Raw genomic sequence first — 25,596 nt, forward strand, 5'->3', positions numbered from 1 at the left:
ACTGCAATGCTCTACTTTCCGGCTACCCGGATAAAGCACTAAATAAACTTCAGTTAGTGCTAAATACGGTTACTAGAATCCTGACTAGAACCAAAAAATTGATCATATTACTCCAGTGCTAGCCTCCCTACACTGGCTTCCTGTCAAAGCAAGGGCTGATTTCAAGTTTTTACTGCTAACCTACAAAGCATTACATGGGCTTGCTCCTACCCATCTCTCTGATTTGGTCCTGCCGTACATACCTACATGTACGCTACGGTCACAAGACGCAGGCCTCCTAATTGTCCCTAGAATTTCTAAGCAAACAGCTGGAGGCAGGGCTTTCTCCTATAGAGCTCCATTTTTATGGAACGGTCTGCCTACCCATGTCAGAGACGCAAACTCGGTCTCAACCTTTAAGTCTTTACTGAAGACTCATCTCTTCAGTGGGTCATATGATTGAGTGTAGTCTGGCCGAGGAGTGGGAGGGTGAACGGAAAGGCTCTGGAGCAACGAACCGCCCTTGCTGTCTCTGCCTGGCCGGTTCCCCTCTTTCCACTGGGATTCTCTGCCTCTAACCCTATTACAGGGGCTGAATCACTGGCTTACTGGGGCTCTATCATGCCGTCCCTGGAAGGGGTGCGTCACCTGAGTGGGTTGATTCACTGATGTGGTCATCCTGTCTGGGTTGCCGCCCCCCCCGGGTTGTGCCATGGCGGAGATCTTTGTGGGCTATACTCAGCCTTGTCTCAGGATGGTAAGTTGGTGGTTGAAGATATCCCTCTAGTGGTGTGGGGGCTGTGCTTTGGCAAAGTGGGTGGGGTTTATCCTTCCTGTTTGGCCCTGTCCGGGGGTGTCCTCAGATGGGGCCACAGTGTCTCCTGACCCCTCCTGTCTCAGCCTACAGTATTTATGCTGCAGTAGTTTATGTGTCAGGGGGCTAGGGTCAGTTTGTTATATCTGGAGTACTTCTCCTGTCTTATTCGGTGTCCTGTGTGAATCGAAGTGTGCGTTCTCTAATTCTCTCCTTCTCTCTTTCTTTCTTTCTCTCTCTCTCTCTTGGAGGACATGAGCCCTAGGTCCATGCCCCAGGACTACCTGACATGATGACTCCTTGCTGTCCCCAGTCCACCTGGCCGTGCTGCTGCTCCAGTTTCAACTGTTCTGCCTTATTATTATTCAACCATGCTGGTCATTTATGAACATTTGAACATCTTGGCCATATTCCGTTATAATCTCCACCCGGCACAGCCAGAAGAGGACTGGCCACCCCACATAGCCTGGTTCCTCTCTAGGTTTCTTCCTAGGTTTTGGCCTTTCTAGGGAGTTTTTCCTAGCCACCGTGCTTCTACACCTGCATTGCTTGCTGTTTGGGGTTTTAGGCTGGGTTTCTGTACAGCACTTTGAGATATCAGCTGATGTACGAAGGGCTATATAAATACATTTGATTTGATTTTGATTTGAAAAAAGTTGCATGAAAGCCATGAGCTCAGCTTTGTTTTATTGCACAGGCTGTAAACACTTTAGTCTCTCATTCACAAATTTGACAAGCACTTGATAATCCCTCGAATTTCCCAGCTGCAAAAAAGAAAATCCCCTAAAAAATCCAGTACAGTCCACATTTACTTTTCGTCAGCCAACAAGATGAGTAGGCCTAACGAACAGCAAAAGCACTAGCTGTCAAATACCTGGTCGAGGTATTTTGTGTTTATCTTCATTTATTTGGTCAGGCCAGGGTGTGGCATGGGGTTTTTGTATGTGGTGTGTTGGTATTGGGTTTGTAGCTTAGTGGGGTGTTCTAGTTAAGTCTATGGCTGTCTGAAGTGGTTCTCAATCAGAGGCAGGTGTGTATCGTTGTCTCTGATTGGGAACCATATTTAGGCAGCCATATTCTTTGTGTGTTTCGTGGGTGATTGTCCTTAGTGTCCTTGTTCCTGTATCTGTGTTAGTTTACACTAGTATAGGCTGTTTCGGTTTTCGTTACGTTCTTTGTTTTGTAGTGTTTGTATTTAGATTCGTGTTATGTTTTGTTCATTAAACATGGATCGCAATCTACACGCTGCATTTTGGTCCGACTCTCTTTCACCGCATGAAAACCGTTACACTAGCCTATGTCAAACTACTCTATTCTGTGCAAGAAATACATATTCCAAACAGTCAGATAGGTTCCAAATTAATACAACCACTAGCATCAAAAAACCTGTTTGACACAATGAGCTTGACGCAACAGATGAGAACGTTTAACCTGTTGAGTGTAAGGGGCAGGATTTTGATGTTTGGATGAAAAACGTACCCAAATTAAACTGCCCATTTCTCAGGCCCAGAATCTAGAATATGCATATAATTGACAGATTAGGATAGAAAACACTCTAAAGTTTCTAAAACTGTCAAAATATTGTCTGTGAGTATAACAGAAAACCTGAGGAAAATCCAACTCGGGAGTGCTGTTTTTCCTGAAAGCTCTCTATTCCATTGCCTGCCTTCGCTCCATTTAAAGGGATATCAACCAGATTCCTTTCCTATGGCTTCCCCACGGTGTGAACAGTCTTTAGACATAGTTTCAGGCTTTTATTTTGAAAAATGAGTGAGAAAGATCACATCGCGTCATTGTATGGCTGGGTGCCAGGAGCGTCTTGGGATGTGCAACAGCTTGGAGCAGACATTTTCTCTTGCTCTCCTATTGAAGAAGCTACTGTCCCGGTTGAAATATTATTGATTATATAGTGTAAAAACAACCTGAGGATTGATTATAAAAAAGCGTTTGACATGTTTCTACGAACTTTACGGATAGTATTTAGAACTTCCGTCTGCCTGGTCGTGACCGCTCGAGCCTGTGGATTTCTGAACATAACGCGCCAACCAAATGGAGCTATTTTGGATATAAAAATAATCTTTAAGGAACAAAAGGAACAGTTATTGTGTAACTGGGAATCTCGTGAGTGCAAACATCTGAAGATCAAAGGTAAGCGATTAATTTTATTTATTATTATTTTATTCGGCTTTCGCCAAAAAGCTTTTTAGAAATCTGACATGCCAGGTGGATTATCAACAAGCTAAACTGTGTTTTGCTATATTGCACTTGTGATTTCATGAAATTTAAATATTTTTAGTAATTTAATTTGAATTTGGCGCTCTGCAATTCAGCGTATGTTGACAAAAATGATCCCGGTAACGGGATGGGTGCATCAAGACGTTAACCTAAAATGTTGATAAACTATTAGGCTGTCACATTATAAGCGCAGCAATGTGCATACGGCAGTAGGCTATAATCACATTTCCATTAGCAGGAAAACACTATTCTCAAAAGTGACCACAAATACGATTATGCACGTGATGCTTTTAATATAAAAGGTGAACATTTATTTTATGGTGAAAATTATCTTCCCCAAACTTGAAACTCAAGCACTGCATATGTATGCCAGTTAGGCTCTACACCGCTTGTAAAGCAGATTAATGTGCATGATTTTAAGATGTTATCTGACCACTCTAGTTGTGATACAAACCTTAACAAAAAATGACCATCAGCAGCATCAGAGCTTGGAGAAGCCGAATTACCATGAGTACGGTCACATGGAATTTGACTGCCTTCAAGACTCGTGACCGCCGGTGTGGCAGTAATACAGTCACCGTACCAGCCCTAGGTTCAACCAAAGAGAGCTGTCTAAGACTCCCTCAAAGCAGTCTAATCTGAACCCTCTGATTTTCTGACCTCAGGGCAGGCAAGAAACGAAAGGTTAAACAAACACTTAAGAAAAAGACCTTTGGGCGAATATGAAGCACGGAGACAGGAATGAGAAAAGCATTTGACTAGGCCTAGGAGAAGTCCATTTCTGGGACAATTATAAAAATGCATGTGTGGTAAGATGTTCATAGACACGTCATAACATTTACATATATTTGCACACAACAGGCTTTGCAGATAAACAAAGAAAAAGAAGAGCATATATTACCATGACATGATTGGTGGTTAGAGACAGACATGCACTGATCCATTACTGAAAATGCAAACAGAGGACGCTTGCATCAAGAAATTGCAAATCCACAAGGTGTTAACGGCATCCATGTTGAAGTGGAAAAGCAAAAGTATCCCTCCTGTCCAAATGGTCCTTGTGAGATCCATATACTATACAGTATGTTACAAGTTTGTATGTTTTTTTGTGTGTTTGTCAAGAACGAAACCACCCCAAAAGCTTGAAAAAGGAGTCAACCCACCTCAGAAACATGCCACTGTTAATATCAGAGGAAAACAAGGATTCCAGAGAAATGACAATTCCACCCACAAAAGTCATTACCCATCTAGTGACATCATGCACGCCAGGCAGACCACCATAGGCTTGCAACAGCCCTGATGAGTGTGGTGTATAGCCCCCCCCCCCCACCCCCATAACTTATCTCCTTCTACTCCGATACGTTATAGTGTGATCTGACGTACAGGGAGGTGAGGTTGGGTGGTGAGAAAACTGGTAAAGTGTTGGTCTCTTGCGTTGTATAGTTCCAGCATGCATGCTTGTGAGTGTGTGTCTGTGTGTGTGTGTGTGTGCTGCCATGCTATAAGGAAGATAGAGTAGAATAGAGCTGTAAAGCCAAGGTATAGGGATCATCGTATATAATGATCACATATATCGCTCTGCACTACCTCCAGACACCGACTCCAACCAGACTCGCACAGCCTCATGACGGGCGGATGTGTTGGCGGGGGCTACATTTAAAACAAACATGGTTGGGACAGGATATTAACAGAACAGACACATGGGAAATACATAACAGAACAAAGCCAAACCAAATGTACAGACAGAATAAACAAAAGGGATAAATAAAAGGAAGGAACCCAGGGTGTGATTGGTGACCTTTGATCTGACCAAGTGAAACCTGTGTCTCTCTGTCCATCGGTCACAACCCCAGACTCCTTAATGTCAACACTGAGACACAACATAAATGCTCAACAAAATAAAGCAGGACAATCAAAACCACAGATGATTATAGACAAGAGGTTGGTTAGTGTGGAAGGGTTGGTCCTCCTGGCCCAGACACACACAACAGTAGCCAGTCTGATGAGAAACACTGGTCCCCAACTGGGAGACCCACAGTCAGGGAGCAAAGGGGCTGGACCTGGGAAGTGTACCCAGGGATTAGCTCCTCTGGGCTGGGTTACCTGTGGAGGAGGGCTGGGAGGCTGAGGCAGGAGGCCCCTCCGACAGCAGGGAGACTCCTCTGATATTCTTAATGACTGTAGGATCCACAGGCTGCAGCACTTGCTGGATCTGCAGGTATCTGGCTGTATGGAGGTGTAGGGGGTGGACCATATATGGTTGGTGTGTGTGGATTTGAGTTTCATATTGCATGAAATGTAAGAGAGTCGTTGAGCAATGGGAGTAGGAACACCAAGAGAAACAGACAGGACAGAACGGGAAAAGAGAGGGATAAGAGAGAGAAGGTATAGAGGTGATTTTAGACCAGTAGGAGACAGTACGGTTGAAATATGATATACCACAGGAAGGAGATGGAGGCTGCATGCAATATTGTCCTGGAACAACAGTAGCAGCTTTACAGTAAAATATTATAAATCAGAAAGACAAAGTCTCTACCATGGTAAAACTTTTGACTGACTAAAAAAACGAAGTTGCAAGAAACAAGTTAATAGGAAGAACGTTAAGGGGTATAATAAAACGGGTAGTGATATTTCAGCATGAGAATGCAAAACAGAGAATTAAAAATAACCGTCCTTCTCAGTCAAAATTCCACAATTCAAACATAACCATGCCAACCCAACACTGCAGGAGAAAGCCTGGTAAAAAGAAACAAACCCAACACAAGAGTTAATAAATGAGAATGTCCCTTCACTCGTCGTTAAGTGTGCAAACCCCATCAGCAGGCAGTGGTGCTACCTTTAAATGGACCTGTATCCTCTTCATCTTTGAGGTTCTCCAGCCATGCGCCTGACTGGAGCTCCCTCTCCCACGGGCAGTACTCCCCCTCTGCCAGTAGGGGGAGACATGCCCCACAACAGACAGACAGGCAGACATGCAGACAGAGAGATGGGGAGGAGAGGAGGAGACACAGAGAAGATGAGGAAAACAATGACTTCACAGTGACAGGTGAAAGAGGAATACTTTTCTTTAAAAAACAGATTTAATGAGATAAGAGGACCAATAGTCAGAGTTAAGATGAAGACAGAATGTTCACATACAAATGAGGAAGACATCATAGGGAAAACACTGACACCAGTTTACTGTACAACCCACTGACAGTAACTAGACAGGTCTGCTACATTCCAAATCGCACATATCATAATTTGTTTATTTTTTTTTTATATTTCATGACAGAATATCAGCACTCCAAACAGGACATCTGAAAACTGAACCTGTAGATAACGACATACAGTAGACACACTTTGTAAACTTTACATTGTCACGTAATAAAAAAAAGAAAACTATTTTACCATCACTCGATTCCTCCTCATCGTCCTCCTCTTCATCATCTTCCTCCTCCTCCACCTTTAGGTCTCTAACAATTTGAGCCCCGTCCTCTCCCTCGGCCCCTGGGTCGCTGTCGGTTTTCAGCTTAGCATGGATCTCCACAGCCTCTTTCCAGGGTACCCCTCCCAGGTCTGAGGGGCTGGGGGGCTCCTGCTGCTCCTCCTCCTCATGGTCCTCATCCTCCTGGTCCTCCTCCTCCTCATCCTCCTGGTCCTCCTCCATGTCAGACTCAGAGCTGCTGTAGGAGTGCAAGAGAGGCAGATGTTAAAGCAGGCAGGGAAGGAAAGGATATATACACACACCAACACTTACTGGCACCGTATATAATCAATACTTTACAAGCACTGACCATAACCATCACATGCCAGCATGCAATATTAAATTATAATTTAAGCATCAGCCACAGTTTGTGTGCATTACAATACAAATCGGAGGGCATGTTGTCCGGTCCTCTGGCAGTCTCTATGGGGTGCCACAGGGTTCAATTCTCGGGCCGACTCTTTTCTCTGTATATATCAATGATGTTGCTCTTGCTGCGGGCGATTCACTGATTCACCTCTACGCAGACGACACCATTCTGTATACTTCTGGTCCTTCCTTGGACACTGTGCTATCTAACCTCCAAACGAGCTTCAATGCCATACAACACTCCTTCCGTGGCCTCCAACTGCTCTTAAACGCTAGTAAAACCAAATGCATGCTTTTAAACCGTTCACTGCCTGCACCCGCACGACCGACTATCATCACCACCCTGGATGGTTCCGACCTAGAATAGGTTTCTGGCTAGACTATAAACTCTCCTTCCAGACTCATATCAAACATCTCCAATCTAAAATTAAATCTAGAGTCGGTTTTCTATTCCGCAACAAAGCCTCCTTCACTCACGCCGCCAAACTTACCCTAGTAAAACTGACTATCCTACCGATCCTCGACTTCGGCGATGTCATCTACAAAATAGCTTCCAATACTCTACTCAGCAAACTGGATGCAGTTTATCACAGTGCCATCCGTTTTGTTACTAAAGCACCTTATTCCACCCACCACTGCAACCTGTATGCTCTAGTCGGCTGGTCCTCGCTACATATTCGTCGCCAGACCCACTGGCTCCAGGTCATCTACAAGTCCATGCTAGGTAAAGCTCCGCCTTATCTCAGTTCACTGGTCACGATGGCAACACCCACCCGTAGGACGCGCTCCAGCAGGTGTATCTCACTGATCATCCCTAAAGCTAACACCTCATTTGGCCGCCTTTCCTTCCAGTTCTCTGCTGCCTGTGACTGGAACGAATTGCAAAAATCTCTGAAGTTGGAGACTTTTATCTCCCTCACCAACTTTAAACATCTGCTATCTGAGCAGCTAACCGATCGCTGCAGCTGTACATAGTCCATCGGTAAATAGCCCACCCAATTTACCTATCTCATCCCCATACTGTTTTTATTTATTTAATTTTCTGCTCTTTTGCACACCAGTATCTCTACCTGCACATGACCATCTGATCATTTATTACTCCATTGTTAATCTGCTAAATTGTAATTATTCGCCTACCTCCTCATGCCTTTTGCACACAATGTATATAGACTGTATATGTATATAACTTGTTTACTCTATGTGTAACTATGTGTTGTCTGCTCACACTGCTATGCTTTATCTTGGTCAGGTAGCAGTTGTAAATGAGAACTTGTTCTCAACTAGCCTACCTGGTTAAATAAAGGTGAAATAAAATAAAACATAGGCCTAAACTGGTGAGATTCAACAGTTGCTCCCACTAGCCATGCCCTCGCAGAGCTGACTGTCCCTCTGTCTTACCTGGAGCCCAGCTCTGTGTGTTTGTCCTTGTCCAGCACGCTGCTCAGGTTGTGTTCAGCCAGCGTCTCCTCGGGCACCTCCTCCAGATCTTCCTCCTGCTGTAGAGAGAGACGGTAGTTCTCCAGCTCGATGCGCTCCGGCGTGCCCCGCAGACGCTTAGGCAGGCTGGGCTCCTGCAGCCCGTTGACCTCTGGGACTGGGGTGGATCGTGGAGGGGCGAGGGCGGACGGTTGTCGGGGAAAGAAAACAAGACAGGCTTTCTAAGAATCAGATGGGTAGCATGATTGAGGAGAGGAGCTGGAGGGATACAGCAGTGCAAGGCATATAGACACTAGGCAGGCTCGGGAATCATTCAAACTGGGGCTACCCTTATCTCCAAGTACAGAATACTGTACCTACTGTATAACATTCTAGCAACCACATCATTCCATCATCACATTTCCATCTATGTTTCTTCCATGACTATAGTTGAGCACTAATTTTGTATCACTCATTTTGTATGAACTGATGTGTCATGTTTGAGCCATTGTTATGTTTGTATACACATTTCTTTAGATTCTAGGACGAACAGACAAAACCACACAGTCATTCTAATAATTTATTGGATTCATTGTTTTTCCTACAGTAGCTCACAAATACAATAGATGTATTATAGACACTATAATATATATGTATTATATAACATAAGGCTGGTACTACTTTGCCTTTTTCCCATCCTTCCTAGCAAGTCGTAAAACTGACAGTCTAATACAGGGATGGGCAACTAGTGTCCCAAATCAGTACCCTGTTGTAGTAAACATGGTCAATTTACCGACTGGGGGGCCAACATTGACTTTGTTTTCACTTTCACTCAGATATCATATTAATATGGCATTAGTCAGGGAAAAATGCATTGAATTGCAGTAAATTAGCTTAAAACGGCTAACATTTCTCCCCACCCCATGACAAAATGTGTAGAATTGCAGGATGGATATGGATGTTGGTATGCAGACCTGGATCGCATTCCCTCATGATGAGTTCAGATTTTTTGTGGCTCCAACGCCCATCAAAGTTGCCCATTCCTGGTCTAGTAGAATCAGTCTAAATTTGAGATGAGATTATCCACTTGCATAGGGCACAGCAACACTTAAAAATGTGTTCTTTAAAATGATCAATTTAGCTTAAAATAAGGTGAGAGAAACTTACCAACAGAAAATGTGTTGTAAGCAATGGCCACATGCAACCCTCACTAAAGCATGGTTTGGTGAGGCAGAGTGTGATATTTCATTTGTTTTCATGCGATGGTGCATGTGGTGACAGTTTGTCAGATTAGTGAAACTGAAGAATGCAGAACTCTATTATCACAGAGGGACATTTAGAAGTCAATAGAGCCTGCATCAGTCTCATGAGACAATAGATTCAGGAGCCAATGAATCCTATTCGACTAACCTCAGTTTTAAAGATGATAGGGATTACCACAGTTTAGCATGTGTTATGAAATTATCAATGTTAGCCATTAATAGAAACTATATGAACAAAATGATGGGGACACCCTTTAAATAAGTGGATTTGGCTATTTGAGCCACACCCGTTTCTGACAAGTATATAAAATCGAGCACATGGCCATGCAATCTCCATAGCAAAACATTGTCAGTAGAATGGCCTTACTGAAGAGCTCAGTGACTTTCAATGTGGCACCGTCATAGGATGTCACCTTTCCTACAAGTCAGTTGGTCAAATGTCTTCCCTGCTAGGGTTTGCCCCAGTCAACTGTAGGTGCTGTTATTGTGAAGTAGGAATTTCTGGGAGCAATAACGGATGAGCAGCAAAGTGGTAGGCCACAGAAGCTCACAGAACAGGACTGCCGATTGCTGAAGCGCATAGCGTCTAAAAATCGTCTGTGCTCGGTTGCAACACTACCATGTTCCAAACTGCCTCTGGAAGCAACGTCAGCACAAGAACTGTTCGTTGGGAGCTTCATGAAATGGGTTTCAATGGCCGAGCAGCCGCACACAAGCTCAAGATCACAGCTTTGGCTGGAGTGGTGTAAAGCTCACCGCAATTGGACTCTGAAGCAGAAGAAAAGTGTTCTCTGGACTGATGAATCACGCTTCACCATAATTGTTTTATTTATTTAACTAGGCAAGTCAGTTAAGAACAAATTCTTACTTACAATGACGGCCTACCCCGACCAAACCCTAACAACATTGCCCAATAGGACTCCCAATCACGGCCGGTTATGATACAGCCTGGAATCGAACCAGGGTCTGTAGTGATGCCTCTAGCACTGAGATGCAGTGTCTTAGACCGCTGCACTACTCGGGAGCCCCATCTGGCAGTCTGACGTAAGGAAACTATGTTTGGCTGATGCCAGGCAAACCCTACCTGCCTGAATGCATAGTGCCAACTAAGTTTGGTGGAGGATGAATAATGGTCTGGGGCTGTTTTTCATGCTTCGGGCTAGGACCATTAGATCCAGTGAAGGGAAATCTTAATGCTACAGCATACAAAGACATTCTAGACGATTCTGTGCTTCCAACTTTGTGGCAACAGTTTGGGGAAGGCCCTTTCCAGTTTCAACATGACAATGCTCCAGTTCACAAAGCAAGGTCCATACAGAAATGGTTTGTTGAGATCGGTGTGGAAGAACTTGACTGGCCTGCACAGAGCTCTGACCTCAAACCCATCGAACACATTTAGGATGATTGGAACGCCGACTGCGAGCCAGGCCTAATCGCCCAACATCAGTGCCTGACCTCACTAATGCTTGTGGCTGAATGGAAGCAATTCCCCGCAGCAATGTACCAACATCAAGTGGAACGCCTTCCCAGAAGAGTAGGGACTAGAGGTCGACCGATTAATTAGGGCAGATTTAAAAAAAAAATTTTACACCTTTATTTAATCGTTATTTAACTAGGCAAGTCAGTCAAGAACATATTCCTATTTTCAATGACTGCCTAGGAACGAGGCAAAATGACAGATTTTTACCTTGTAAGCCTGGGGGATTCAATCTTGCAACCTTACAGTTCACTACACCAACGCTCTAACCACCTGCCTCTCGAGGAGCCTGCCTGTTGCACGAATGCAGTAAGCCAAGGTAAGTTGCAATCAATCAACGACTGTCGTTGCTCCAATGTGTACTTAACCATAAACATCAATGCCTTTCTTAAAATCAATACACAAGTACATATTTTGAAACCTGCATATTTAGCTAAAAGAAATCCAGGTTAGCAGGCAATATTAACCAAATTGTGTCACTTCTCTTGCGTTCATTGCACACAGAGTCAAGGTATATGCAACCGTTTGGGCCGACTGGCTCTTTGCGAACTAATTTGCCAGAATTTTACGTAATTATGACATAACACTGAAGGTTGTGGAATGTAACAGGAATATTTAGACTTATGGATGCAACCAGTTAGATAAAATACGGAACAGAATAAACGTTTTGTTTTCAAGGTGATAGTTTCCGGATTTGACCCAAGGCTCGTATTTCTGTTTATTATAGTTAAGTCTATGATTTGATATTTGATAGAGCAGTCTGACTGAGGGGTGGTAGGCAGCAGCAGGCTCGTAATAGTTAAAGGTATATATATGGTTTAGAGAGAAATAGTCGACGCGTTATAATTCCTGTAATAACTTGCGGCTGAACTTGAAAGAGGTTCCTTCATTATTTTACCGTTCATGTCTTCCACAGAGAATGTCTTGATATACTTCAAATAAGGTCTGTGTTTCGTGCTTAAACCGCCTCTGTGTTTTGATACCCGTGTAAATCTCACTAGGATAAGGTAACGTTTGTCAAAATATTTTCATAAATCCACTCTACAAAAATAAAAAAAGATCTTAGCTTATATTTAGCCAATATTGATCAGAGTTAACTTGTCCTATGGATATCCACACAGTTATAAAATTGGCAAGGTGGTGGTAAGCCTACACGAAACGCAGACCTTATTTTAAGTGAATCTAAAAACATCCTATGGAATAAATGAATGAAGGAACCGCTTTTCAGATTTTGCTAGAAGGTGTCATGGGAATTATGACTAGCACTTCGGAAGTCAATTCTTACCATGCCCATTAATAAAATAGGATTTCCTGCATATAGAAATGACAGTTTTTGTTTTCAACATTCATCACAGGTAACTTAAACTCTATTTTTATTCAAACAGTTGAGAGTATTTGTCTCCTAAGCAGACTCTTCAGTATCATTGTCACTTCAGAGCTGTGTATGTGTGTGTGTTTTACAGGTGGCAGAGAAAAGCAGAGCACCAGTGTGGGACTATTACATGGAATTGGCACCAGAGAAAGCAAGGTGTCTTATTAGTGATAAAGATGTAAACATGGGGTCAGCAATGGCTAAATCAAAACATACCACCAACCTGTGGAATCACCTAAAGAACACCCATCCAAAAGCCCATAATATGTATTATATTAAGTTAAAATAAAAGTGTTCATTCAGTATTGTTGCAATTGTCAATATTACAATAATGTTTATATATACATATATATATATACATATATATACACATACACACACTTGTTTATTTATTAATATTTATTTATTTTTAAAATCGTCCGATTAATCGGCATCGGCTTTTTTTAGTCCCCCAATAAATCAGTATCGGCGTTGAAAAATCATAAATCGGTCGACCTCTAATGGAGACTATTATAGCAGTAAAGTGGGGACCAACTCCGTATTAAATGTACATGATTTTGGAGTGAGATGTTTGACGAACAGGTGTCCACATAATCTTGTAGTGTATACATCATGTTTGCGGCCTGCTTCTATCTTATTACCAAGTATAAAAATGTTCTAGTAGTTGTGGGATGAATGCCTTATACTTACCTTAAATCTAATACTAGCCTAGCAGGCCTACAGATTTCTTAATAAAGTAATCTAAGCGACAAACTTCACATTAGATAATTAGCCATACATCAACCTACACGTTTCATCTGTAGAATCTATATAGTATATGCAAGATAAATGCAGCATTTAGCAAAATCAGTGTATGTGTTAGAATGCAAAGAGGGGTGCAGGAAGACAGACAGGACACCCACTGACGGTACAGTTAGAGATGAGGGGCGGGGTGGCTTTCACAATGGACCAATCACAAGCCCTCTTTCAAGCACTAGCTCTCAGCTTCAGGCTACTCTGATAGGAGGGTGAAAAGGTAAAGTTTACAAAGAACCAATCACAAGCAGTGATACAGGCACGCTCTACTGAGAAGGTCAAATAGGACAAGGTAAAACTAAGGAAGTCAGAGAGCACTACAGGTTACAATCACAATAGAGTTGGGCCTTCAATTAAAACACAGGCAGGCAAGAGCATACAACACATTTGTTGAGTAATAAAACATATGTAATATTATAATTCAATTAATATAAATATTACATAATGTACAACTATTAATCAATTCAACAGGTAACTGTTAAATGACTTAATTTGTTAAAAGACTAACAACAGTGAGAAAAGGTAAGTAGTTACAGTATAATTAAGTCTTAAAAACCCACAGAAGCGAACAGCGAAGGCTCATCATTTTGCCTGACTGTCATTTTAATTTCCCAGCTGAGAGAGATCGAAGAAGATGCACCATTCGTTTAAAATGTAGCTGCCAGCATGGGCTACTATATTAACCAAAAGGGGAGGGAATGTTGCATCTTCAAGAAAAAACCAACACACCACAAGCACAGAATCACAGAAATAACATCAATAGGACAGCAAGCTATACGAAAGAGGAATAGAGGACGCTAGCTAACATTCACTCAGAGTCATTAGTTGTGAAGTAAAGCCACAGAGGTGATATAAGGCGAGGGGGATACAGTATTTTCTATGGGTACTCTAGTACATCATGCTACAGGTCATGCTAGGAGATTGAGCAAGGCGTTGAGGGTGAAACAGCAGAAGAGGTAGATACAGTAGGTATAGAGAAGCTGAGAGTCGAGGGAGTTTAGCGCCACCTGGTGGTAGGACCAGGACAGGGTGCAGTGGAGGGTGCGCAGGGGCCCCTCCCCCAACCATCGAGCCCAGGCCAGTGAGGCCAGGCGGGGCAGTGGCACCACAGCTAGAGGTGGGGAAGGTGGGCTAGTGGGGGTACCTGAGGTCTGGCGCTCAGCGGGAGACAGGGATGCCATCGCCCCCCTCCCGGGGGAGTCCACGATGACCATGACGGGCAAGGACGCCTGGTTGTCCTGAAGACAGGGGTGGAGGGGGTCAATACACACCCTACACTTCCTGATTGTCCGACATGACAGATCCAGTGTGTGTGTGTGTGTGTGGGGGGGGGGGGGGTCAGTAGTACCTTTGTATTGAGCAGAGCAGAGGTCGGTGCTGGCCTCTTCCTCTGAGCTTGACCAGACAAGCGGTAACAGTAGTGCGGCTTGCAGTAAAACTTCCCTGCAGGAGACAAAAACAGAGAAATATCAAATCAGCGCAAAACAAAACACCTTTCCAGATCAGCCTGCATTCCCCTCATCTGGCTGTTGCATATTCTTTAGTACGGTGAGAGCATCTGTGTGTATTAGACTATGCTGTTCATAGATAGGGAGGGAAGGAGGACAATAATAGTGTCTAAGTTCCCAGTGGGCATTCTGGAGTCTGCTCTACCAGTGGGATGACTGGGATCACAAACTAAACAGGGAGAAACAGCCACTCCCTCATTGCTAACAATCTTCTACTTGTTCAATGAGCACAACAGAGACCTTAACACCCATAGAGAAAAGGGAATGACATCACAAGACTGGAGCAGGCTCTATGAGGATAATGCAGGACAATCTGATAACACCTACTGTAACCACAAGGACAAGGCTTGGTATAATTGACCATGCTAACAGTACATGTATGTCTACCTATGAGTAGGCCAACATTTCAGTCAGCACTTTCTACAGTATCATAAAATTCTCAAATGACCCCTGCTGGTCATCTATAAATGTTTGAACATCTTGAAGAACAATCTGGCCTTAATGGTCATGTACTCTTATAATCTCCACCCAGCACAGCCAGCAGAGGACTGGCAACCCTTCAGAGCCTGGTTCCTCTCCAGGGTTCTTCTTAGGTTCCTGCCTTTCTAGGGAGTTTTTCCTAGCCACAGTGCATCTACATATGAATAGATTGCTGTTTGGGGTTTAAGGCTGGGTTTCTGTACAGCACTTTGTATCATCTGCTGATGTAAAAAGGGATTTCTAAATACATGTGTTATATCTGATTGTGTGTCAGTAATGTCTGTGCCCTGTTTGAATTTTGTCAAGACAAAACAAAGTGACCGTCATTCAGTGGGGTGTTCTTGTTCACATGCAGTGAACAATGAGAGCCGGAATTCTTACTGGTTGGTAGGTGACCAACTACTTATGTCATGCAATAAAATGCAAATTAATTACTTTAAAAAAAAAATCATACAATGTGATTTTCTGGATTTTTGTTTTAGATTCCATCTCTCACAGTTGAAGTGTACCTATGATAAAAATTACAGACCTCTACATGCTTTGTAAGTAGGGAAAACCTGCAAAATCGGCAGTGTATCAAAAACTTGTTCTCCCCACTGTAACAGCGTATGCAAGCTAGATCTGTTCACACGTAACAAACAGATCTGGGACCAGCTTACACTGAAAAGCACACTACATTATGATCATTGCGAGTGGTCTAAAGACGCATCTAGGGAGCACGTACCATCCTCCACATCGAAGGCGTAGGATGACAATCGAAGCGTGGTTCCGCAGTAGTCACACTTGAAGCAGCTGCGGTGGAAGAACTTGCCCTCGGCACTCAGCCGTTCCATCACGTACACACGCTTCTGGCAGAAGAAGCACACATCACTGCCCCCGATGTTCTGGGGAAACTCCTTCCTCAGGGAACCCTGTAGAGGAAGAGGGGGAAAGGAGATCAGATCAGGGGCAGGGGAGAGGTGCAGAGCGATGGAGAGAGAGGGTAGGTATTTCCATGGAGCCCCAGCTTTACAACTTAGTGGGAGAATCAAACTGATAGAGAATAATGGGATCAACTGTTCCATTGATATCAAACCATTCACAACCTAGTAGGTCATAACATGGGCCACTAAAACAAAAGAAGTTTGCATTGTCAGAAACACCTGAGATTATAGCACATTTTGGATACCACAACAAACACAAGGTCAAAATGTTCCACATACACACACAGAAAACTGGTCACAGAGTAAGTTTCTAAGAAACACACAATTACAAATCGTTCTCTAGAACTAGCAGGAAGTCCTAGTTACACTCATTATCCCCAAACACCACAGCTGCATTCGCAAGCTGGAGTCACTTCACTCTTGGGTCTACAACATGCCTAGTGCCCTACGACACCATTGGCTCTTACCAATTCCACCAATTCCCTCTCGTCAAGTAAGGGCTTGGGTTCCTCCTGAGGTTGAAGCTGATTGGCTATCTGATCAGCCAATAAGCTTACTCCCCCTGTGTACATCTTTAAATATCTCTATTGACGGCAGAGAAAGAAAGAAAGTATGGTAGGATGAGAGAAAGAGACAAGGAGGAAAAATAAATACATGCAAAGAATGCAAAGGAATGTGATAGGTAAGGCACTAAAGAGCACTGGAAAATAACTGATATCATGAGGGAAATGAAGCCATGTTTGGTTGATCAAGCGTGTAGATGTGTCGGCTCACCAATCCAATGAACTGCTTTGAATTAGTGTTTTCAAATATGTGCAAACCTGCATAGAACTCTTGAAACCTAAAACACTAATAAAGCCATGAGCCACACCACCACATGCAGTGTCTGACAGAAAGGGTGCTTGGAGTTTAACCATTACAACACCAGCGATGTTTACACACCATTACTTTAATGAGGAGCAACAGCTGTTGACTAGTATGCATTCCTGTATGCATTGTCCACATGCTTGTTAGGACACACATTGGAAATCAGTTCAATCACATATCAGAGGACAGGCAGTGAGTTATTTGGCCAATCTCCCAGAGGCAATGAGTGTGTTAGAGTCAGCCCCACTGCAGATCTCCTCAGGAGGGAGAGGGTACCTGTCGGAGCATTTCAGGGGAGGAGAGGGGGCTCTCTGGGCTATGGCTGCGTGACAGGTGCCACTGTTCTATAAAGAAACGTGAGCGCTTTCTCTTATGCTCCAGGGGAAAGAAAGAAAAGAGAGGACAATTAAGGCAGGATGACTTGGCATGAGAACAAAGAGAATAGGCAAAGATGCAAGACAAGCTGATATGGAAAACCCTTAGCTGGGTCATATTCTAATTCTACATAACACGAATGACAGATACTGAGTAAACAATAGGATTAATGGCAGTGTTTTATTTATAGTTTTAAAACTCGATCTGACATTAATGACATCTTGTAAAGTAACTAAGGAGATCAGAGATCAGGTCAGTTCTTTTGGTAAAGTCCTCAACTTTGAACCCAGGCCAAGGCTATTGAGTGGTGTGTTTCACCTGTGGCTTTGTCGGCTTGCTTTGAAACTGCGAGGCAAGCTGCTCAGCCCTCTCCTGTATACTAAGGCTATGTAACAGCATTTGGTCATCAGAGCGCAGAAGCTCTAGCTCCTGCAGAAGAACACATTATCAAATTACAAAGAACAGAATAGGACTGGCAAGGAAGAATTTAGCCAATGCGCAAAGCATCCCATGCTCCACACAAAATCCATATTATTTAACATTTATTTATCCAGGAAAGACCATTAAGGTTAGAAACCTCTTTTGCGAGAGCAACCTGATTGATTGTGATAGAGGTTTTAGCCTTGTGTGCTAGGCTATTTGGGCTTGCTTTAGTTGTTTAAGTGATTTTTATGTGACAGGTTCATCATATGCATACTAACAAGGGTGCCCTGACTGCTGTGCCTTGACATAACTGATCCACTATTAGCAGAGTCACTACTCATTTATGGTGTACTTGTAAATGCTGCATTGTTGCAAAGCCAATTTCGATTTGCCATGCAGTAGAAACACAGTAGAAAAACAGGGGCAAATTCAGCTTTGGTCAGCTATTGAGGTTACTGGTTAACAGGGTGGTTACTAGTAGCCTAGCAGTTAAGAGCGTTGGACCAGTAACCAAAAGGTTTCTGGTTCAAATCCTTGAGATGACTAGGTTAAAACAGCAGTTGATGTCCCCTTGAACAAGACACTTAACCCTAATTGCTCCTGTAAGTTTCTCTGGATAAGAGAGTCTGCTAAATGACTCAAACGTAAAATGTAGCAGTCTGAGGAGAAATGTTATAATGCAGCTGTCCTTGATGGCAGTAGGTATATCTTATATAATTTAAAATCGAATCAATCTATCAAAATCAATCTAGTGAGTTTTCCAAGGAGCAGAGATGAGGTAATGTGTTAATGTAGTTCTCCCCAGAGAGGAGGGGCTACCTGTCTGAGCGTTTCAGGGGAGGAGAGGGGGCTACCTGTCTGAGCGTTTCAGGGGAGGAGAGGGGGCTACCTGTCTGAGCGTTTCAGGGGAGGAGAGGGGGCTACCTGTCTGAGCATTTCAGGGGAGGAGAGGGGGCTACCTGTCTGAACATTTCAGGGGAGGAGAGGGGGCTACCTGTCTGAGCGTTTCAGGGGAGGAGAGGGGGCTACCTGTCTGAGCGTTTCAGGGGAGGAGAGGGGGCTACCTGTCTGAGCGTTTCAGGGGAGGAGAGGGGGCTACCTGTCTGAGCGTTTCAGGGGAGGAGAGGGGGCTACCTGTCTGAGCGTTTCAGGGGAGGAGAGGGGGGAGCTACCTGTCTGAACGTTTCAGGGGAGGAGAGGGGGCTACCTGTCTGAACATTTCAGGGGAGGAGAGAGGGGGCTACCTGTCTGAACATTTCAGGGGAGGAGAGGGGGCTACCTGTCTGAGCGTTTCAGGGGAGGAGAGGGGGCTACCTGTCTGAGCGTTTCAGGGGAGGAGAGGGGGCTACCTGTCTGAGCGTTTCAGGGGAGGAGAGGGGGCTACCTGTCTGAGCGTTTCAGGGGAGGAGAGGGGGCTACCTGTCTGAGCATTTCAGGGGAGGAGAGGGGGCTCTCTGGGCTCTGGCTGTGAGACCGGTGCCTCTGTTCTATAAAGAAACGTGAGGGCTTTTTCTTAGGCTCCAGGGGAAGGAGAGGACAGATAAATAATGTAGGACAGTTCAGAAAAGGCAACAGGACTGAGATTGATGACAATGAGGAATTCGCTCTTAGCTAGTGTACAGTAGTAAACCAACACCAAAATGAATAAATCCACAAGGCCCATCACTTTCAGATAATGAATTGACTGATTATATACGGCTCTGTTTTTTCACACAACATGCCATGGTGTTCACCTTTGGTTTCTCAGATTTACCCTTAAACTTAGTGACTAATCTCGCAGACCTCTCCTGAATGCTAGGGATGTGAATAGGCTCTGGCTCGTCAAGCTGCACGGGTTTCCATTTCTGCAGATTAAACGAAGGTAAGCATTGTGTGTGTTTACAGTCTCTGTCCCAAAACATGATAATACTGGTTTGATGCAGTTAGCTGGTATGGTTGGCTTGAGAATTTAAGACAGGCTATGAAATAAACCAACCTCTATTGACAACCCACTCTTTCAGGGGGAGTTGGGATATTTAAAAAAAAAACTCATTTCAAATTCACACATGTATATTAATACACACTTGTACATGTGTCAAATAGGACAAATATAAGCACCCACCAAATTATTATTTACAAATTGCACACATATCATATAATACTGAATGAGTCAGCATGCAAACACTGCTATGGCGATAGAGATCAAACAATAGTGCCCAAACTAAACATATGGGACTAGCCTTGAAATACTGTATACTTACATACTGTAAGTCATCTGCTTACACTTTGTTGATTGTTCCAATCATATTCTGACCACAACAATCCCTTCCATCCCACACAAGCCGTAGAGCCACCCAGTCACACACACCATGCCTGTGTTGTTAGTTCCCTGAGGGTTAGCACTGACCACAGGCCCATTCAACCATGGTTTCCCTGTGTGCAACAAGGCCTACCGACACACTGGTCAGCCACAACACAAGAAACCCACTGACGAGAAGAACGGAAACTAAGACTAGATACAGTTCATTTTAGTTAGGTTGGAAGTCCTCAAATCAAATGTTACTGTCACATACACATGGTTAGCAGATGTTATTTCAAGTGTAGCAAAATGCTAATGTCTAGGACGTTAATATAGGGAGGGGAAGAAGAGTCACTACATTTAGCTTTCTACTTTGACGGCACAACTGGATAGCTTGTTCGTAAGGTAAGACAAGACCTGAGAGGATAGAGGTTAGATAAAGGATCAACAAGGCAGAGGACAGGTGAGTGTGTCTGGTCTGGTATGGACTAGACTGGTCACCTGTAAATGAAGATAGAGTGAGGAGGTGGAGGAAGAGGAGGAGAGCAGAATGGTTTTCTTAGGGCAGCTCCGTGAGCCACAGGTTGACTCTGTACTGCTTCTTGGCTTGAGAGTGGAGAGGAGGACAGGCCATCACTTGTCACTGACGTGCACAATTCCTCTGTTCAACACGTGCACACAGACACACAGGTCTGTTCCCTTCAGGTGTCATATTGCCTCATCTAAATTCACTTTTGAATTCAGTGAGTCAACATTCACATATTAATATCAATTTAACTAATGATTCACATCCAATAGGCTAAAACAATAATCTGCTACAGTATCACCCTCACACTCATTCTGTAACTACTGCTGGCATTCTACCACACTACACACTCAAGCCAACACTGTTTCATCACACACAGCCACCCACTGGACGCATGTGAAAATTAAGGCAAATAAACCACATTTCTTCACATTTACCAACTAATTAGTTTACAGTTAAGCAAGCATGAGAGAAATGTTTTTGACATTTATTTTTTTACAGCCACAAAAACCTTTTGGGACACTCTTGTGAGTGAATTAGAAAAAAGCGAGAGGAATAGCATGATGAGAAAAGTATGAAATACTGTGGTGAGCGAGAGTATACTTATGTGTAGGGTTGCAAAATGTTTGGAACTTTCAATAAATTCACTAGTTTTCTAGAAATCCTGGTTAGCGGAATCCTGATCTCCTGCTTATTACCTCCTGATTCTGGGAAATCATCCAACTGGGATTTCTGAAATACCAGGGAATTTATTGAAAGTTCCAAACATTTTGCTCCCCTACTTATATGAGTCTGAAGAGCTACTAAAACATGTACACTAATCAGTGAAAATGAGTGTGTGAGATAGAGAAGTGGTATTGGAGAGCCTGTTCCTGGAGAGCTACCTACCCTCCTGAAAGAGAGCTACCTACCCTCCTGAAAGAGAGCTACCTACCCTCCTGAAAGAGAGCTACCTACCCTCCTGAAAGAGAGCTACCTACCCTCCTGAAAGAGAGCTACCTACCCTCCTGAAAGAGAGCTACCTACCCTCCTGAAAGAGAGCTACCTACCCTCCTGAAAGAGAGCTACCTACCCTCCTGAAGAGAGCTACCTACCCTCCTGAAAGAGAGCTACCTACCCTCCTGAAAGAGAGCTACCTACCCTCCTGAAAGAGAGCTACCTACCCTCCTGAAAGAGAGCTACCTACCCTCCTGAAAGAGAGCTACCTACCCTCCTGAAAGAGAGCTACCTACCCTCCTGAAAGAGAGCTACCTACCCTCCTGAAAGAGAGCTACCTACCCTCCTGAAAGAGAGCTACCTACCCTCCTGAAAGAGAGCTACCTACCCTCCTGAAAGAGAGCTACCTACCCTCCTGAAAGAGAGCTACCTACCCTCCTGAAAGAGAGCTACCTACCCTCCTGAAAGAGAGCTACCTACCCTCCTGAAGGTTTTCACTCAAACCCGTTATAACTAACCTGATTCATCTTAACAACCAGCTAATTATTAGAATGTGGTGCGGTAGATTAGGGTTGGACTGAACACCTACGGGAGGGTAGCTCTCCAGGAACAGGGCTGGAGAGTCCTGGTCTTTATGTTAATGGCTTAATGGTCTGTTAGCTAATTATTTGAATGTGGTGCGGTAGATTAGGGTTGGACTGAACACCTACGGGAGGGTAGCTCTCCAGGAACAGGGCTGGAGAGACCTGGTCTTTATGTTGTTAATGGCTTAATGGTCTGTTAGCTAATTATTAGAATGTGGTGCGGTGGATTAGGGTTGGACTGAACACCTACGGGAGGGTAGCTCTCCAGGAACAGGGCTGGAGAGACCTGGTCTTTATGTTGTTAATGGCTTAATGGTCTGTTAGCTAATTATTTCCACGACAGACTATTTCCAACCAATTAGCTCAAATGCAGATTAGCTTTCATGGGTCAATCAAGCACAGCTCTGAACTGGCCATTTCACTTTAGGGGCTCAAACTGTTAGACATAGCATATTTAATTTAAAAAGGACTAAACAAAAAAAACGACAAAGCAGCTTTGATGATTAGTGCACAAGCGAACTAAGCTAAAACTTTGATGATTAGCATAATGAAGCTAACTGAGCTAAGCTGAAGTGATAGCCTTTGTCTATCAAAGCAGGGGATGTTAGCTAGCTAGTAACTAGCTATGATAGCATGGTTAACTGGTTAGCTGGAGATGGGAGACCAACTAGTAGGCAGGGACTACTACAACGTCAGACCAGCTAGCCATACCTGCTCCCCTCTGTTGGGTAGGGTCTGACACTTGAACATCTCCTTATAGCCAAAGCTGAGCTGCTCCTGCTGTTGGGTTTGTTTCTGAGACAACATGGCAGGGGAGGGAGAGGGATAGGGAGAGGGATACGCCACATGAGACAAGAGAGAACATGACATCACGTCACTCACTGTCTAGAACGAACAGCACCCACACACAGCTGGTTATTCTGACACCACACACACGGAACTACTGGTTTCATCACTCCACAGAAAATAAAGCACTCTGTCTAGGATGAATAACAGTTAACAATCTGCACACAAAGCAGCTTTCCCCATGTATACTACTGTAAAACACAGCAGAGAGACGGTTGGTTAGGGACATCCAGGGGTTAGACAAGGGTCTAGGGGAGGGAGGTGAAGTGTCCACTCTTTACCTGTCTCCATGCAGGGACCAGAGCTAGGCAGACAGACTCCCTGGGTGGGTCCAGGGGGGCAGGAGGCGGGGGAGGGGGCTGTGCCACAAGAAGATCCAGATTGGGCAGAGAATCCCCCTTTGACCAGTGGAAGATGAGTGACAGTCAAAGTGGCCAATAAGAGACCAGGACACAGTGAGCGCAACCAACCATGAGTCAAGGTCATGATCCATGATTAGAGGAGAGGAAGAAGAGAAAAATAGAGAGGAAAGTGAATCATCAGAAGACAGAGTTATGCTGGTTGGAAAACAAACTGGGAGCAAAAACTAAAAGTAAATTGTGTGTGTCATAAGAATAGCATGCTGTGTAATGTAGTGTGACTACAAATGTAGGATGTTCATTAGATCACTCTTATGTTACTGAGAATTTTCAAGCAAAGCAGGAAGTGCAAACTTGTAGTGTATTTAAGTTTTAAAAAGGCTTCTAAAGTTAGTAATTTCCACTAAATTTCAGACTTGATATGCCATAATGAAAAATGTTATCAACCCCTGCAAACATGTCCATGAATTATAATTCACATAATTTACATTTCCTGTTGCTCCAGGATTATTTTCCTGCTGTAACAAACTGGCTCAAATTAAGATCCTACATCTGGACAATATGACATGCATTATTATTGTACAAACTCGAACTCTCTTAGGTTTGTAATTTACTATAGACTTAAGAAAAATAATATGGACACTGTGGCAAAGATATTATCAGCATTTCATGCAAAGAGCTGAGGGTCAAAGAAGTGTTGAAAAGGTGAAGCCCTGTGGTTTGAAACACCCACACAGACACACTCCACTTTCAGCCATTCTGGTGCAACACACAGTCCCAATTCAACACAGCAGCAGCAGAATCAAATTGAATATTACCACCAGTGGGACTCAACATAAGTAGGGCTTAGTGCCTATAAACCAACTTGTACTATACAGCCTCTTTGATGGGCCATGTGTAGCTGGTTATTATACGATTAGAAAAGATGACAACTCAACATTGATTTTCCAAATTACCAATCAGATTGTCCAAATCTGTGACCAAGAGAGAAACGCTTCTAGCATTCTGCTCGAAGCTCTAGACCTGAAGCAGGCTACTTCTAACGTGTCATCAATTCAATTTACATCAACCGAGTCTTTTGTGTATCAAAGATTGCATCAGATTTCACAACAGCAAAGCACACATCCCGAGCAGGAATTTTAGATTAGGCACCACTTGGGAATGCTGCCTGTGAGTTGTCTTTCTATGTCAACAATAGTAGCTTGTGTTCCACTAGCCCACAGAGCCCCCACTGCTCCAGGCCTGCAGTATTGCCTCTCAGGGTGACTGGCCCAGGATCAGGTCTTGAGTTGGGTCTGTAAACCCATTCCCCCCCATTGTCTGGCTCCTCCGGGACTGTCACCACTATCATCCTACCAACTGTAAGCTGCCAGGCCCGGGCCACATCAGTACTAGCATTCTGGGCCCGTATTCACAAAGCATCTCAGCATAGGAGTGCTGATGTAAGATCAGGGCCTCTGTAGCTCAGTTGGTAGAGCATGGCTCTTGCAATGCCAGGATAGTGGGCTCGAATCCTAGGACCACCTATTAGAGGTCGCCCGATTAATTAGGGCCGATTTCAAGTTTTCGTAACAATCGGAAATCGGTGTTGGTGTTTGTTTTTGGGCGCCGATTTGCCTATTTTTTAAATACCTTTATTTAACTAGGCAAGTCAGTTAAGAACACATTCTTATTTTCAATGGCGGCCTAGGAACGGTGGGTTAACTGCCTCGTTCAGGGGCAGAATGACAGATTTTCACATTGTCAGCTCGGGGGATCCAATCTTGCAACCTTACAGTTAACTAGTCCAATGCAATAACGACCTGCCTCTCTCTCGTTGCACTCCACAAGGAGACTGCCTGTTACGCAAATGCAGTAAGCCAAGGTAAGTTGCTAGCTAGCATTAAACGTATCTTATAAAAAACAAATCAATCATGATCACTAGTTAACTACACATGGTTGATGATATTAAAGCTTCAATAAAATAAAAAATTACTAGATATTATCTAGCGTGTCCTGCGTTGCATATAATCTGACTGAGCGGTGGTAGGCAGAAGCAGGCGCGTAAACATTCATTTACACAGCACTTTCGTGCATTTTGCCAGCAGCTCTTCGTTGTGCGTCAAGCATTGCGATGTTTATGATTACAAGCCTATCAACTCCCGAGATGAGTAACCGAAGTGAAATGGCTAGCTAGTTAGCGAGTGCTAATAGCGTTTCAAACATCACTCGCTCTGAGCCTTCTAGTAGTTGTTCCCCTTGCTCTGCATGGGTAATGCTGCTTCAATGGTGGCTGTTGTTGTTGTGTTGCTGGTTCGAGCCCAGGG

The 25,596-nt window shown here is 43.8% G+C and overlaps 1 protein-coding gene across 1 annotated transcript in view; it reads right to left on the minus strand.

Annotated features, from left to right (window-relative positions):
• Nucleotides 1-25,596, minus strand: part of LOC135509161 (protein-methionine sulfoxide oxidase mical3a-like) — a 112,118-nt gene that overhangs the window by 38,605 nt on the left and 47,917 nt on the right. Inside the window, 9 exon segments of the mRNA XM_064929579.1 lie at nucleotides 5,132-5,254; nucleotides 5,865-5,954; nucleotides 6,419-6,693; nucleotides 8,262-8,457; nucleotides 14,330-14,423; nucleotides 14,534-14,628; nucleotides 15,898-16,084; nucleotides 22,797-22,880; nucleotides 23,213-23,329. Of these exon segments, the coding sequence (XP_064785651.1) occupies nucleotides 5,132-5,254; nucleotides 5,865-5,954; nucleotides 6,419-6,693; nucleotides 8,262-8,457; nucleotides 14,330-14,423; nucleotides 14,534-14,628; nucleotides 15,898-16,084; nucleotides 22,797-22,880; nucleotides 23,213-23,329 (1,261 nt within the window).

Source organism: Oncorhynchus masou, chromosome 22 (genome assembly GCF_036934945.1).
Source record: "Oncorhynchus masou masou isolate Uvic2021 chromosome 22, UVic_Omas_1.1, whole genome shotgun sequence".
Classification (NCBI taxonomy): domain Eukaryota; kingdom Metazoa; phylum Chordata; class Actinopteri; order Salmoniformes; family Salmonidae; genus Oncorhynchus; species Oncorhynchus masou.